This window comes from Hemiscyllium ocellatum, chromosome 19 (genome assembly GCF_020745735.1).
Source record: "Hemiscyllium ocellatum isolate sHemOce1 chromosome 19, sHemOce1.pat.X.cur, whole genome shotgun sequence".
Taxonomy (NCBI): domain Eukaryota; kingdom Metazoa; phylum Chordata; class Chondrichthyes; order Orectolobiformes; family Hemiscylliidae; genus Hemiscyllium; species Hemiscyllium ocellatum.
Window position 1 is genome coordinate 44,454,659 of NC_083419.1, and position 18,197 is coordinate 44,472,855.

Consider the following 18,197-nt stretch of genomic DNA (forward strand, 5'->3'; position numbering starts at 1 on the left):
TTTCCCCCTCAGTCTCACACACTCACTCTCTTCCCCCCATCACTCTCACACACACTTTCTTCCTCCCCATCACTCACACATTTTCTATCCCCCTCCATTCACACATACATCGTCTCCCCCTCAATCACATGCACACTCTCTCACCCCCTCTCAGTCTCTCACACACACACACTCTTGTCTGTCTCTCTCTCACACACACACACACACACACACACACACACTGTCTTCCCTTCGCTCACACAAATACTCTCTCTCTTGCCTTCACTCACACTCTCTCTCTCTCACACACACACACACAATCTCCCTCCCATTCACACACGCACACTCTCTCACCTTCACACACACACCCCTTCTCACAAATATACACGCTCTCTCCCCTTCTCTCTTACACACGCTCTCTCCCCTTCTCTCTCACACGCACACTCTCTCTCACACACCTTCTCTCATATGTGCACACTCTTCTTCCCTTCTCTATATTTCAACCTCAGTCTCACACATACACTCTCTCTATTCCCCCTCAGTCTCACACACCCACACTCTGCCTCCCTCAGACACACACACTCTCTATACTCTCTCAGTGACACACACCTTCTCTCTCCCCCTCACATATATACACACACATTCTCTCTCTCTTTCCCCTTCCGTGTGCACGCGCGTGCACAAACACACACTCTCCACCCTGTCTCAGTCACACACACACAATCTCAATCTCCCCCTCAGTCACTCTCACTCTCTCTCTCTCACACACACACACACACACACACACACACACACACACACACACACACACACACACACACACACACACACACACACACACCCCCACTCTGTCTGCCTCAGTCACACACACACACTCTCTCTCTCCCCCCCACACTCATACTCTCTCTCTACCTCCCCCTCAGTCACATACACACTCTCTATCTCCCCCTCAGTCACACACACTATTTCCCCTTCAGTCACACACACACACACTCTCTAATTTCCCCCCAGATACACAAACACACTCTCTCTATTTCCCCTTCAGTCTCACACACTCACTCTCTTCCCCCCCATCACTCTCACACACACTCTCTTCCTCCCCATCACTCACACATTTTCTATCCCCCCCATTCACACATACACAATCTTCCTCCCGTTCACACACACACCCCTTCTCACAAATACCCACACTCTCTCCCCTTCACACACACTCTCTCCCCTTCTCTCTCACACACACACTCTCCCCTTCTCTCTCACACACACATTCTCCCCTTTTCTCTCTCACACACATTCTCCCCTTCTCTCTCTCACACACACATTCTCCCCTTCTCTCTCTCACACACACACTCTCCCCTTCTCTCTCTCACACACACACTCTCCCCTTCTCTCACACACACACACTCTCTCTCATGTGCACACTCTCTCTTCCCTCCTCTATATTTCAACCTCAGTCTCACACACACACTCTCTCTACTCCCCCTCAGTCTCACACACATTCTCTCTCCCCTTCAGTCACACCCACACACACTCTCCCTCCCTCAAGCACACACACTCTCTATATCCCCTGAGTGACATACGCCTTCTCTCTCCCCCTCACATATACACACACACACATTCTCTCTCTCTTTCCCCTTTCATGTGCACGCACGCGCACAAACACACACTCTCCACTGCGGCTCAGTCACACACACACTCTCTCGATCACCCCCTCAGTCTCTCTCTCTCTCTCTCTCACACACACACACACACACACTCCATCCCCTTCAGTCACACACACACATTCCCCCCCCAGTCTCAAACACACACACTCTCTCTATCTGCCTCAGTCACACAACACACACTCTCTCCCCCTCACACTCACACTCTTTCTCTACCTCCCCCTCAGTCACATACACACTCTCCATCGCCCCCCCAGTCACACATACACACTCTCTAATTTCCCACTCACTTACACAAACACTCTGTATTTCCCCCTCAGTCACACACACTCACTCTCTTCCCCCCCATCACTCTCAAACACACACTCTCCTCCCCCCATCACTCTCTCACACACACTCTCTTCCCCCCCATCACTCATACATTCTCTATTCCCCCCCATTCACATATACATTATTCCCCCCTCAGTCACATACACATTATTCCCCCCTCAGTCACATACACACACTCTCTCTCACCCCATCTCAGTTTCTCACACACACACTCTGTCTCTCTCTCTCTCTCTCCTTCTCTCACAGACACACAGAGTCTTCCCTTCTCTCACACAAATACTTTCTCTTCCCTTCACTCACGCTCTCTCTCTCACACACACACTCACAATCTCCCTCCTATTCACACACGCACACTCTCTCCCCTTCACACACGCACACTCTCTCCCCTTCACACACACCCCCTCACACACACTCTCACCCCTTCTCTCTCTCACACACACTCTCCCCTTCTCTCTCTCTCTCACACACACACACTCCCCCCCTTGTCTCTCTCTCTCTCTCACACACACACACACTCTCTCTCTCACACCTTCTCTCACAGGTGCACACTCTCTCTTCCCTTCTCTATATTTCAACCCCAGTCTCTCTCTCTCTCTCTCTCTCTCTCTCACACACACACACACACACACACACACACACACACACACACTCTATTTCCCCCCTCAGTCTCTCTCTCACACACACACACTCTCTCTGCCTCAGTCACACACACATGTTCTATCTCCCCCTCAGTCAGACTCACACTCTCTTTCTATCTCCCCCTCAGTCACAGACACACTCTCTTTCCATTTCCTCCTCAGTCACAGACACACACTCTCTCTCCCCTCAGTCACACACAGACCTTCTCCCTCCCCTCCCCACCACACACACATACACTCTCTTTCTCCCCCCTCATACACACTCATCTCTATCTCCCTCTCAGTCTCTCTCTCACACACATAGATACTCACCCCTTCTCTCACATATACTCTCTCTCCCCTTCACACACACCAACACACACTCTCTATTCTCCCTCAGTGACACACACTCTCTCTCTCTACCCCTCAGTCACACACACACACGCTCTGTATTTCCCCTTCAGTCACACTCTCTCTCTCTCTCTCCCCCCTCAGTCTCAAACACACACACACACACACTCTGTCTGCCTCAGTCACACACACACACACACTCTCTCCCCCACCTCACACACACACTTTCTCTCTTTACCTCCCCCTCAGTCACACACACACTCTATCTCACCCTCAGTTACACAGACACTCTGTCTCCACCCTTCAGTCACACACACACCCACACTCTCTCTATTTCCCCCTGTTTCACACACACACTCTCCCTCTATTTCCCCTTCAGTCACACATACACTCTCACTCTATTTCACCCTCAGTCTCTCTCTCTCTCTCTCACACACACAGTCTCTTCCCCTCAGTCTCAAACACACACACACTCTCTCCTCCTCAGTCTCAAACACACACACACTCTCTCCCCCTCAGTCTCAAACACACACACATATACTCTCTCTGCCCCCTCAGTCACACACACTCTCCCAACTCTCTCACACACTCTCTCTCTACCTCCCCCTCATTCACACACACACACTCTCTATCTTCCCCTCAGTCACACACTCTCTCTATTTCACCCTCAGTCTCACACACTCTCCCGCTTCTCCCTCAGTTACTCACACACTCTCTATCTCCTCTTCAGTCACACACTAAACTCTCTATCACCCCCTCATTCTCACACACACACACACACACACACACACAGTCTCCCCCTCAGTCTCACACACACGCACACACTCTCCCCCTCAGTCTCACACACACAAATTTTCCCTCTCCCCTCTCACGCGCGGGCACACACCCACACCCCCTCATAGACACACACACACACTCTATTTCCCCCTCAGTCACACACACACACTCTCTATCTTCCCGTCAGTCACACACTCTCTCTATTTCCCCCTCAGTCTCACACACACACCCTCTATTTCCCCCTCAGTCACACACACTCTCCCTCTTCTCCCTCAGTTACTCACACACTCTCTATCTCCTCTTCAGTCACACACTAAACTCTCTATCACCCCCTCATTCTCTCTCTCTCTCTCTCTCACACACACACACACACACACACACACACACACACACACACACACACACAGTTTCCCCCTCAGTCTCACACACACGCACACTCTCTCCCCCTCAGTCTCACACACACACACTCTTTACCTCCCTCTCACACACATTCTGTCTTCCCTTCTCTCACACAGACACTCTCCCTTCCCTTCACACACATACACACACACACTCTTTCTCTCCCCCTCAGTCACACACACCCACACTACTCTCCCTCCCTTAGACACACACAAACTTTCCTTCTCCCCTCTCACGCGCGGGCACACCCCCACACCCCCTCATAGACACACACACCTACACACACACACACACACACACACACACTCTATTTCCCCCTCAGTCACACACACACACACACTCTTTCTCTCCACCTCCCCCTCAGTCACACAGACTCTCTATCTCCCCCTCAGTCACATCCACCCACACCCACTCTCCCTCAGACACACAAACACTCTCTATTTCCCCCCTCAGTCACACACACTTCTCTATTTTACCCTCAGTCACACACACACTCTCACTGTATTTCCCCCTCAGTCTCTCTCTCACACACACTCTCTCTCTGCCTCAGTCACAGACACACACCTTCTCTCTCCCCCTCACACACATACACACTCTCTCTCTATTTCCCCCTCAGTCTCTCTCTCTCTCTCTCACACACACACACACACTCTCTCTCTCTCTCTCTATCTCCCCCGCAATCAGACAGACACCCTCTTTCTATCTCCCCTTCAGTCACAGACACACTCTTTTCTATTTCCCCTCAGTCACACACACCTTCTCCCTCCCCTCCCCACTCCACACACATACTCTCTCTCTTTCCCTCCTCACTCACTCACACACACACCCTCTCTCTACCTCTCCCTCAGACACACACTAACATTCTATCTCCCTCTCAGTCTCTCTCTCTCTCACACACACATACACACCCCTTCTCTCACATGTACAGACTCTCTCCCCTTCTCACACACAGACACACATCCGGATTCTCTCCCTCAGAGACACACACACATACATTCTCTCCCATCAGTCTCACACACACTCTCTATTTCACCCTCAGTCACACACAGTCTCACTCTATTTCCCCCTCAGTCACACACACACTCACTCTCTCCCCCTCAGATACACACACACACACTCTCTCCCCCTCAGCTACACACACACTCTCTCCCCCCCTCAGTCACACACATATACTCTCTCTCTCTCTCTCTCTCTGCCTCAGGCACACACACACACACACACACACACACTCTATCTCCCCTTCACAAACACACACATACACACACACACTCACTGTCTCCCCTTCTTTCTCTCTCTCACACACAAAAACTCCCCTTCACACACACAAACTTTCCTTCTCTGTCTCTCTCAGATATACACACACATACACACTCTGTCTCCCCTTCACACAAACACACACACTCTCCCTCCTCTTCTCTCTCTCACACACACACATTCTCCCTCTCCTTCACACAAACACACACACACTCTCCTTCCCCTTCTCTCTCACACACGCACACACACTCCCTTACACATATAAGTTGATGTGGTGAATTTTCAATTGCAGATTTGTACTTGCAGCTACATTCTTTTTTGTTCAAAATGAACAAAATCTGCAGGCAGTCAGTCCATGTGACTTTTTAAAAATTCCTGCTTTGGAAATAGAACCAGTCTAACCTCACACTTTTAATGCATTTTCTGAGCTGAGATGGTACCTTTTGGTTATGCTCATAAAACCTTAAGTTATCGTGGGACTGTGACTTGAAAGAAGTTCTTGGATCTGCATATTAAATCAACCGAAACTAGCACCCCCATTCTAAATGATTGAAGTCTTAACAGCAATCTAGGTTTGTTCAAATCATCGTAGCCCTCCGAAATGTTGTACTTTCAAATAAACCTGTTGGACTATAACCCGCTGTTGTGTGATTTTCAACTTTGTCCACTCCAGTCCAACACTGGTACCTCCACACCACAGTTTTTATAGCATAGAAGACCATTCATCCCACCTGCATGTATTGATTCTTTGAAAGAACAGCCACGATTTACTATTGAAGTACACCAGTTTGCAATAAATACCATCTTTTAGTCCAATTTAGCCATCTTGTCCTCATAACATTGCAGTTTCCTTTTATTTATATTAGCATCATCTGCAAACTGAGATGTCACTTTCTCTTTCACTACATGGAACTATTAATAAAAATGGTGAACTGAAATAGTTTCAGAACAGAAATTTATATAGCACTCCTACAAACTTTCATGCACTCTGATAAATCTTCTTTTCTCTACTATAACAGTGACTAATTCAATTTTATGTCCATTTGTCTAATTCCATATTCCCTAAATATGCCCCAAATGCCCAGGTACCCTGTTTAAGGCTTTTGCCAAATAAATTTTCCTTTATCAAATATCTGCAGAGTGCGAGACATTATCGGTGAGAATGAACACTTTGCCAAGACCTTCCTTACGCATCTACTTATAGCCTTTAAACAACCGCCAAATCTTAAACAGACCATTGTTCACAGCAAACTGCCAGCCTTCAGAACAACACCATACAATGCTGTCAAGGGAACCACTGCAAGATATGTCAGTGTCGACATGGATACCACCATTACATGTGGGGGCACCATCCACCATGTACATAGCAGGTACTCATATGACTTGGCCAACATTGTCTGTCTCATATGCTGCAGGCTCGGATTCCCCGAGGCATGGTTCATTGGCAAGACCAAGCAGATGTATGAACACTGCGCAACAATCGCCAGACAGGGATGTTCCCTCCCACTTGAGGAACATTCGGCGGTCAGGGACATTTGGCCTCGGATCTTCAGGTGACCATCTTCCAAGGCAGACTTCAGGATATGCTACAACACAGAGTGGCTGGGCAGAGGCTGATAACCAATTTGGTACCCATAAGGATGGCCTCAACCAGGATCTTGGGTTAATGTCACACTACAGGTGACCCCCTACACTATACATTCTCTCAAACACATACACACACAAACACACATACACATACACACTCTCACATATTCTCACAATTATGCAGACTCTCTTTCAGACACACACTCATACACCCACCACACACATACCCACACAAACATCCTCTCACAGGCTTATACTTTATCACACTCACACTCTACCAAGCACGTATGTATACACACTCTCACCTGTACTTACACATGCACACACACTCTCTCTCCCTCACATGCACAGACACACATGGGGTGAATTTGCATTTGCAGATGCATTCTATTTTTGCTCAAAAAGCACACAACCTGCAGGCAGTCAATCCATATAACATTTTATAAATTCTTATTTTGGAACTGAAGTGAGTCTGACTCAAGATGGGGATATAGATACAGTCTAACCTCACACCTTTAATACATTGTCTGAGCAGAGATGTCACCTTTTGTTTATAAAACCTTAAGTTATCTTGAGAATGTGACCTCAAAGAAGTTCTGAGATTTACATATAAATGAAACAAAACCTGCAACCCATTCTAAAAGATGAAAGATTTAACAGCAATCTAGGTTTGTTCAATATATCAGTTTGATTGCATGAAACTGATCTTTTGCTATAAATCCTGTCCCACTAGTTACCTGAAAAAGAAGCAGTGCTCTGAAAGCTAGTATCTCCAAATTAACTTGTTGGGCTATAACCTGTGTGGTTTGATTTTTATCTTTGTCCACCCTAGTCCAACACTGGCATCTCCACATTTTTCTTACAGAGGATCCATCACTCGTAATAAGTAGAGTTGCTTGGTTTGAGTTAAGTGATTAAGTTGATCTGTTCTGGAGTTAGGAATATTCTATTAATTCAGTGAATTTAATACATTTTTATTTTGTACTTTGTGTTCCTTTAAAATTTACAACATATTCTGAAAAAGACATCTTAGAGAATGTTGTGTTGTATGATATCTTAGAGGATGTTTAGGGTGTGCTATTCTGTGAAAGAGATGTAGCTACTAAACTGCGGATTTTTCAAAGCAATCCCTTATTTACACTACACTAATTATGTTCATTCTAGTTAAATGTCAGGTATAGGTTATTGCCCCTTTCGTATACATCTCCCTCCAAGTCATTGTTACTATCCAATGTATACACATCTTCCTACACCTCCCCCCAAAGTCTCTATTTCAAAGTGACAACATTTGTGGTGATTTCACCAATTTCTATGATATTGTGCAATGATTTATTCATAATATTTGAGGGTCTGCATTCTCAAATCACTGTGTCATCCCCCAGACATTGTCATTATAAAATATATACACATCCTTTTAAAATAGGAGATGCACACAAGTGATTGTGGGATGATCAACAGTCTGCTCAAAAACCTAATTGCATGACTGAGAATAAGATGTTATCTTTAGGAAATGGAATTATGGGTATGAACCTGTGATCCCAATGAACTATACCAAAAGATGAAACTTTCTCTTGCAGTGCCCTCTTTGTCCAAGGTTGCTAATCATAGCTTAGGTCAAGATATTATTAGGGAGCAATTTATGGAGGCATGTTCCAAGAACTATCTCAACCAGTACTGGGATTGTCGTTATTCAGTACATCAAGTCAACTGAGCTAATCAACCTCTGAGCAACTTGTCAGTGATTCTAAAGTAGGGACTTGGATGCACCAATGTATAGTTTAATCTTAATTTGGTCACAAAATGAAATAAAACTGACTTCACTTCTGAAAAAAAAACAAACAAATTAAAACTGAACACTTCAACAATGCTTTAACCTGGCATTCTTTTTCAGGGTTCAAAGTTACTGAGGCAGACTCTTACTTTATTGAAAAGAAACCACAAAGCTTTATGAGATCTAAGGTCCTTACAATCCATTGTAATTATAACAAATACTGAAAGAAATATGGAAAATTATCCAATGTGACAAAATAGAACACACTCCACCATATTCTAACACAGATTACAGACCATAATGACAAACAAAATAACAGCATCAAAAGTACAAAACTCTATTTCAAAATGACAATGCACAACGTAAATAAAAAGCATGGTGCACTTGAAGAAGGAGACCTATAGCTCTTTGTCTTACCATAGGAGTGGATGTGGATGGGGTGTTCTCAGCTGGCTTTAAAGAAATGCAGATAAAAGTAAGCTATTAAAGACTGGCAGTGAGACAGCAATTCCAATACATCTCTGCACGTTTGTATTCAATACACTAACAATAATTACAACAAAGGACAATTCACAGCTTCTTCACCAACAGTGCACAACACTGCCCACACATCCCCAGAAATGCTTCAAATAGAAGAAATGACCCTTTACTTCTTCAATTTAAAGTAGTTGAAATTTAGTCTTACTCCTGTTGGTTATTTCAATTTTACAACTTGTGGTGTTTACTTAAAGGGACGTGACAATAATGTTGGTGGTCTTTACAAGAATAGTTAGCTCTGAAACTCTGCGCAGACCTTTTGTATCGATTATAGTTGAAGGTCTGCAAGGCAGCATAAGATGTCTAACGTACTGTGAACTACTATAATAATATCAGAATCATAGAATTGTTATGGTGCAAATGAAGACGTTTCGACTTATTGTGTTAGCACTGGCTCTCCAAATAAGCATCATGACTGGGTGCCATTCTCTTATCCTTCCCATTATTTATTTTCAAATAATAACCCACTGTTCTTTAGAATGCCTCAATTGAACCTGCGTCTTCACCATTTTTCTAGGCAGTGAATTCCAGACTAAACTACATACTATGTGAGAAAGTTTGTCTTCACTTATTTACTTCTTCAACAAATCACTTTAAATCTGTTCACTCTCATTCTTTTTTCTTTCATGAGTTGGAACAGTTTCTCCATGTCATTATATAATTTATAGATTGTCATTATTGATTATAATTTATTTTCTCATTGATGTAGTGGGGGCACGGAACGCACTGCCTTCAACAATAGTAACTCGCCCACTTTAAGGGCATTTAAATGGCCATTGGATAGGAATATGGACAAGAATGGAGTAGTGTAGGTTAGATGGATGTCAGATTGCTTCCACAGGTCGGCGCAATATCAGGGCCGAAGGGTCTGTACTGCACTGTAATGGTCTATGTTATGCAACAATATGCTGTTGTAGAACATAGAACATTACAGCACAGTACAGGCCCTTCGGTGCTCAATGTTGCGCCGCCCTGTCATACTAATCTGAAGCCCTATTCCATGTACATCCATATGCCTGTCCAATGAAGACTTTAATGCACTTAAACTTGGCGAATCTACTACCACTGCAGGCAAAGCACCCTAACTACTCTCTGAGAAAAGAAACTACCTCTGACATCTGTCTTATACCTATCTCCCCTCACTTTAAAGTTGTGTCCCCTCGCATTTTCCATCCCCATACTTGGAAAAAGGCTCTCCCTGACCACCATATCTAACCCTCTGATTATCTTGTATGTCTCTATTAAGTCACCTCTCAACTTTCAAGGCCTCAAGGCCCTCAGCCTTTCCTCGTAAGGCATTCCTTCCACACCAGGCAACATTCCTCTGCATCCTTTCCAAAGTTTCCACATCCTTCTTATAATGCGGTGACCAGAACTGTACACAATACTCCAAGTGCGGCCGCACCAGAGGTATGTACACCTGCAGCATAACCTCCTGGTTCTGGAATTCAATCCCTCTATTAATAAAGGCCAAAACACTGTATGCCTTCTTAACAACCCTGTCAATCTGTGTAGCAACTTTCAGGGATATGTGTACATGGACACCGAGATCTCTCTGCTCATCTGCACTCCCAAGAATCTTACCATTAGCCCAGTACTTTGCATTCTGACTACTCTGTCCAAAGTGTATCACCTCACACTTGTCCACATTAAACTCCATTTGCCACCTCTCAGCCCAGCTCTGCATCCTATCTATGTCTCTCTGCAACCTAATACATCCTTTGTCACTATCCACAACTCCACTGACCTTAGTGTCTTCCGCAAATTTACTAACCCACCCTTCTAAGCCCTCATCCAGGTCATTTATAAAAATGACAAACAGCAGTGGACCCAACACCGACCCTTGCGGTACGCCACTAATAACTGGACACCAAGGTGAACATGTTCCATCAACTACAACCCTCTGTTTTCTTTCAGCAAGCCAATTACTGATCCAAATCGCTATGTCTCCCACAATCCTATTCCTCCGTATTTTGTCCCTACTGCAGGGAACCTTATCAAACGCCTTGCTGAAATCCATATACACCACATCAGCTGGTTTACTCTCATCTACCTATTTGGTCACTGTCAAAAAACTCAATAAGATTCGTTAGGCACGACCTATCCTTCACAAAACCGTGCTGACTGTCCCTGATCAGATTATTCTTTTCTAGATGGTTATAAATCCTAACTCTTATAACCTTTTCCAACACTTTACCAACAACTGAAGTGTAACTCACTGGTCTGTAATTACCAGGGTTGTCTCTACTACCCTTTTTGAACAAGGGAACCACATTTGCTATCCTCCAGTCCTCAGGCACTATTCCTGTAGACAATGATGATTTGAAGATCAATGCCAAAAGCTTGGCAATCTCTTCCCTTGCTTCCCAGAGGATCCTATGATAGATCCCATCTGGCCCAGGGGACTTGTCTATTTTCATACTCTGCAGTATTTCTAATACCTCTTCCTTGTGAACCTCAATCTCTTCTAGTCTAGATGCAAGTATCTCTGTATCTTCCTCGCCAACATTTTCATTTTCTATAGTGAACATTGTCAAAAAATATTTATTTAGTGTCCTCCATTCCATCCTCTTAAGTTATACTTGTTTGGATACAATTCCCAAATCACTTTGTTACCTTTTCCAAATGGCTGTTATTCAGGATTACGGAGGCTAATTTGGGCAGAAAGACACCACAAAGCCTGGCTCACTAATCTGCATATATGGCTTTCTGTCACAGGTCATTGGACAGCAATCAGGAATAGTAACTGGTTGATCTTTCGATTATATTTGGGTCTAATTATAAATTATAGAGTCATAAAGTCACACAACACAGAAACAGACGCTTCAGACTAGTTCATCTATGACAACCAAGTTCCCAAACTAAGTTAACCCCACTTGTCTGTGTTTGTCCCATACGTCTTTAAAGCCACACAACTTTCAAGGAACTATGAATCAGCATTAATAAAAGATCATGAGATAAGCCTGTAGAAACTTACACCAAGAATCATTTAGGGGCCTTTATAGCTAAACAGCTGGCCTAGACTGGCCCCCAAGCTCCACCCTCCACATCACCTGACCTTATCTCTTAAAGGGACAGCATGCACTTCCAACGACATATATAACACCCTCCCTCGTGATTTCAAAATCTCCCATTAATGAACATACACAATAGGAATCATAGCTAACATACATACATTGTCAGGGATATTCACAAAAGCATGGAAAACATAGGAGACCAGCCACTACCCTACTCAGCAAGCTGTACTTTCCATAGTCTACATCGACATGATTAGTCTCTCAGGACAATGGCATTTCCAGAAAATCATCTCCCTGCCTCAGAAGCCTTTTCTGCTGTAGTCTCCCAGGCTTCCAGAAGTTCTTGCTGTTCAGCAGGTGCGTCTCTCTCTCTGGTTGGCTGCTGTTGTCCTGTAACGCAGCTTCTGTCTCCTCCTAGGGTATGACTAACTCTGGCTCTGAGACACATGACTCAGTTACACCATTGGTTCCATCTGGACCAGCTCTGACTTTTGAGTGTTATGACGATGAGGGTGTACTGTAATTTTAAGAAAGTTAAAAGCTAGTAGAACTACCTGACAACACTTTGCTACAACAAATTTTCAAAAACTTTTAAAGTCACCATCGATGCTAGTGACACAGGAGTTGGACCTTTACTCCTACAGGAAGATGAAGATGGGATTGAACTGCCAGTTGGTTACTTTTCAAAGAAGATCAACATCCACCAAAGGAAATACTCCACAATCGAAAAGGAACTGTTGAGTTTGTTACTGGCCTTACAACATTTTAACGTGTATGTCACGAACAATGTGTCAGAGATGGTTGTGGACGTGGATCACAATCTGCTCACATTTTTAGAACACTTTAAAGACAAGAATATGAAACTATTTTGCTGGAGTCTTATGTTACAGACTTTTAATTTAAAAATCATACATGTTGAGGGTCGTAAGAATGTAATCGCAGATGTGTTATCACGGATTTAACTGATAAGTTTTATATATACAGGTATATGGGAAGAAGTTAAGGTGAACTTATTTGTATGTTATGGTAATGTGTTAAAAAAAACAAAAAAATGAAGCCATATTTTCATTATGATGGTTCATTTTTTCTGAAGGGGGTGGTGTTATGAAGATGTGGGTGTACTGTACCTTTAAGAAAGTTAAAAGCTAGTAAAACTACCTGACAGCACCAAATGTTCTGGAAAAAACATTAACATTTGGTTGAACAACTCAATTAGCTGATTACCTGGAGACAAAAACAAATTCAAAATCAAATCTGGCCAATCTGTTTAAATGATACCCCAAAATACCAACCTCCAATCAATTTTGAATTGAGTATATTGAAAATCTTAAAAGCCAATGACACAATCCGATGCTTTGGGGGTATAAGGCCAGGGAAAACTGAACAGTTTGGAGGAGAATTGCCAAGCCACTAGTATGTAAAGACTGCCCGAAAAATAGCTCTCTTAAAGGTACTTTTATCGATCAGTAACCTGTGAAGCAGAATTCTCAAGATGAAGACAGGAATACACAGAAGAACTGAAAGCTGCCTGGTTTTGAGATAAGAAGTTTTGCTTTGAAAATCTTAATTGGGATTTTTATCATAGAGGGGAAAGTAAAAGATAGGTTAGAGAAAGGAGTTGTAAATAGTTGTTAGTTAATTATTCGCTGTTATACTTTAAGAAGTAAAGTTGGTAGTTTTTACTTTAAATTGTTCTTGGGCTCTCAAATATTTACAGATTACTGCACAGGATAAATCTTCTTTATTGCCTGGAGGGTTTACTCTGTGTTGTACCATGAGGGACATTGCCCACTGTTGAGGTGCAGTGACCAGCCGGTCCATGTGTCTTCTTCCTGGTCTGCACTATCTACAGCAATGGTCATGTTTGAGCGACTAGAATGGCTGGAACCCATTTTTCCCTGGTGAGGGTTGTTGTGTGTGGTGTATTACGGCACATACTGAGCAACTTATTGATTTACCATCCTAGTGAATCCTCCCCTTGTGAGGCTTTTAAGTTTTGCTTCAAATTTATCCACCTGGTCATTTGTCACAGGTTAATACAGAGCCAATCTCAATTATCTGACTCTGTGATTTTCCAGGTGCTCCCTGAATTCTTTCATTATAAACCATTGGTGCTCACGACTTATTTGGGGTTCCCAAACTTGGCAAATATTTCAACCAGTCTGTCCATTGTTACTTGCGCTGATACTGACTTCATAAACGTCACCTTAGATCAATTGCGGTGGGCATCCATGAACACTAGTCACATCTGTCCCTCTGCTGGCCCTACACAATTATCATGAATCTGCTATCATATTGATTGAGGACATTCCCATGGAAGACAATGGCGGTGCCTTCGTAACCAATGTGCAGGATTTACATGATCTTGCTTTCTCCTCAATCTGGCCACCAAAAGTAGCTTCTGGTTATTTTCTTCCCATTCACCAGGGTGCCTCTGGTGCATTTGTTCCAGGGTCTTTTCCCTTAATATGGAAGGGATAACAACTCTAATTCCTGAAGGTTAAACACCCGACCAGTACCGACAACTCCACCCTCCTGAATAGGTAAGGGTGTCATTCTGGGTTCTTTCTATGTCTGGCCCTCCATCTCAGGACTGAGTCTACCACTTGGTGAAAACTGCGTTGTTCCGGTTCTGAATCTGATTTGCTGACACTGGTATTTTCTCTTCTCGGGACGACTACATAATTTGCAGTTTCTAGTCAGGAACAGCTGTATCTCCCAGTAGTGGCAGCCCTGACAAGGCTTGAAAATTCAGATTTCTCCCTTTTTACGTGTAGGTCATGATCCTGTAACCTTTGCAGGATTGCTTCTAGGTTTCTCAAATGACCAAAATGTCACTCAGATAACATTGGACTCTTGGTAACACTTTTAAAATTTGGTCCATGATGCTCTGCAACAGAGCCGATGCAGATGTGCTGCCAAAAGGATGTTGCTTGTAGTGAAAATGGCTAAACCTGTCACATTGGTTGCATTCTACAGTTGGTATCACACTCCGCTGAGTTTCTGTTACTTTATGCACCTGGGCACTGAATGCGTTGCTTTGCTGGCTGCCAACTCTATTGAGGTAGCAAATTTGAAAGCTGCCTTGAAATTCGGTCTCTTTTTGTTATTAGCTTCCATTGAATGGCTTCATGTCAGAAGCTAGAAATCAACTAGTCCCACAAGACTGCCTGGAGGAACCCTTCAAATTTGCAATGTTCTGCTAACCTCGTTAAGGTGTCCACAAATTGGATGATGGGATTCTCCATCATGTTGTACACATTTATAAATAACAGAAACGTTCCGTGATCATCAGTGGCTTTGGTGCAAAATGACTTTCCAACACTTCACATAGTTCTTTATCGGTCTTCTCCGCTGATTTCTATGGTTGCATCGGATTCCAAAGAATCTCCAAGGTTTTGCTCCTAATGGTGCTCAAGAAAACCAGTAAATCTTCCATGACTCAAGTGTGAGCTAAAACATTTGGTGTACGGAATCCAACTTTCTCTTTCTTCATTAAACTGTCCCATTGCTCCAAATTGGCTGCCATTTAATTTTCCCACTGGTGGGAGTTTTTCCCACCATTTGAATCTAAATTCAATAGCCATTTACAGACTAAATCACTCACTGAACAGGTGAGTACTCCCCTCTTCAACTGTGGGTGGCAGTCTGAGTCCCCTCACAAATGCAACTCTTGCTCTGCTCCCTGGAGTACCCTTCTTCCCTGGTATGAACTACAACCCAAGTCCCTTTGCGATTGCTTCCCTTGACATTTTGGACTGTCCTCCAGCAAGTCCACCGTGCTACTTCCTCAAACCAATATGCTCCAACGTCCAGGTGATGTTCAATTACCCTCTTGCTTCTGAAAATGGGGACTATTAATGGGCTACATAGCCTTGTCTCCAGTTATTATGCTTGGATCTAATTATAAATGAATAAGAGATCACAAAGTAGGCCTATGGAAATCTAAACCAGGAACAGGTTATTGTGTTCTGGGTCTAGGTTTGCTCGTTGAGCTTGAAGGTTCATTTCCAGACATTTTGTCGCCCTACTAGGTAACATTTCCAGTGGACCTCTGGGCGAAGCACTGTTGATAATTCCTGCTTTCTATTTATATGTTTGGGTTTCATTGGGTTAGTGATGTAATTTCCCATGGTGACGTCATTTCCTGTGGTGATGTCATATTCTGTTCTTCTTCTCAGGGGGTGGTAGATAGGGTCTAACTTGATGTGTTTGTTGATAGAGTTCAGGTTGGAATGCCATGCATCTAGGAATTGTCATGTGTCTCTCTGATCGGCTTGTCCTAGAATGGATATGTTGTCCCAGTCAAAATGGTGTCCTTCCTCACCTGTATGTAAGGATCCTTGCTAGTTTTCTGTCTGTTTGTCTAATGTAGTGTTTGCACGGTATTTTGTAAATAATCATCACAGGAAATGATGTCACCGTGGGAAATTACATCACCAACCCAAAGAAATCCAATCATATAAATAGAAAGCAGGAATTATCAACAGTGCTTCAGCCGGAGGCCCACTGAAGATGTTACCTAGTAGGGTGACGAAATGTCTGGAAATGAACCTTCTAGCTCAGTGAGCAAACCTACACCCAGAACCTCAACCTGAGCTACAAATGTTCACAAAACTCACTCAGTTTATTGTATGTCAATACAGCTAAACAATCTGACCTAGGTTGGCTACCCGCTCTCTTAAAGAGGCAGCATGCACCCCAACTACATACATAACACTTTCCTTCATTAGTGCTAAATGATAATGTCAGTTATAGAGTTTAACACTTCCCTTGCTGGGGCAGTTAATTAAACTTGCAATATAGTAGAACATTTCTTTTGGTAACAATGATGTTACAGAGTCAACTGTTCGTTCCTAGATATGCAGTTGGGCATTTATTCTGTCATGCCTGATGTGCAGAATTCCTTTCAATTGTGCTCAGTGGAAGTTAGGTGTGGGGTTATTGTCAAATCAGCAAAGCAGGAGGATAGCTGTCATTATGGGACATTTGGGGCAATGGCTGGCAAGAGATTGTCAGAGGGATCTTTGTCCCTGCTTTGGTTCTTCCTGTGGGAAGCATCAGAGTCATTATAGAGTCATGGAGTATTACTAAATGATAAGAGGCCCTCTGATGTATCCATGTCTTTCATCAAGCATATCCCAATGCTAATTCCATTTCCCAGCATTCAGTTCATAGCATAGACAAATATTTTTAACCAGTCTCTTCAGACATTAGATTAGATTAGATTACTTACAGTGTGGAAACAGGCCCTTCGGCCCAACAAGTCCACACTGACCCGCCGAAGCGCAACCCACCCATTCCCCTACATTTACCCCTTTACCTAACACTATGGGCAATTTAGCACGACCAACTCACTAACCTGCACATCTTTGGACTGTGGGAGGAAACCGGAGCACCCGGAGGAAACCCACGCAGACATGGGGAGAATGTGCAAACTCCACACAGTCAGTTGCCTGAGTTGGGAATGGAACCCGGGTCTCTGGCGCTGTGAGGCAGCAGTGCTAATCACTGTGCCACCGTGCCGCCCACAAATTGTGACACATCTGTGGAGCAGGTGATACTTGAACCCACATCTTTGAGCCCAGAGATAAGCACTCTACTAATACCCCTTAAAAGATCTTAGAGTCAAAAAATGGTTCTTGCCTCTACCATTCTATCAGGCAGTGATTTCCAGATAGCCACCATCTCTGGGTGAAAATATTTCTTCTTATATCCCCTTTAAACCTTTTGCCTCTCGACATAATTCTATGTACTCTCACAACTGACCCCTCTACTAAGGGGAAATGTTTATTCCTATCGACCCTATATGTGCTCCTCATAATTTTGTAGACCTCAATCAGATCCCCCTCAGCTTTCTCTGCTCCAAGGATGACAACTCCTGTAGGCTATGTAGCCTCTCTACATGGCTGAAATGTTC

The 18,197-nt window shown here is 43.8% G+C and overlaps 1 protein-coding gene across 1 annotated transcript in view; it reads right to left on the reverse strand.

Moving 5' to 3' along the window:
• The window catches only part of cacna1c (calcium channel, voltage-dependent, L type, alpha 1C subunit), a 1,009,638-nt gene that overhangs the window by 272,176 nt on the left and 719,265 nt on the right, over positions 1–18,197 (reverse strand). Inside the window, exon 31 of the mRNA XM_060839877.1 lies at positions 9,141–9,176. Within this exon, the coding sequence (XP_060695860.1) occupies positions 9,141–9,176 (36 nt within the window). The remainder of the gene's footprint in view (positions 1–9,140; positions 9,177–18,197) is intronic.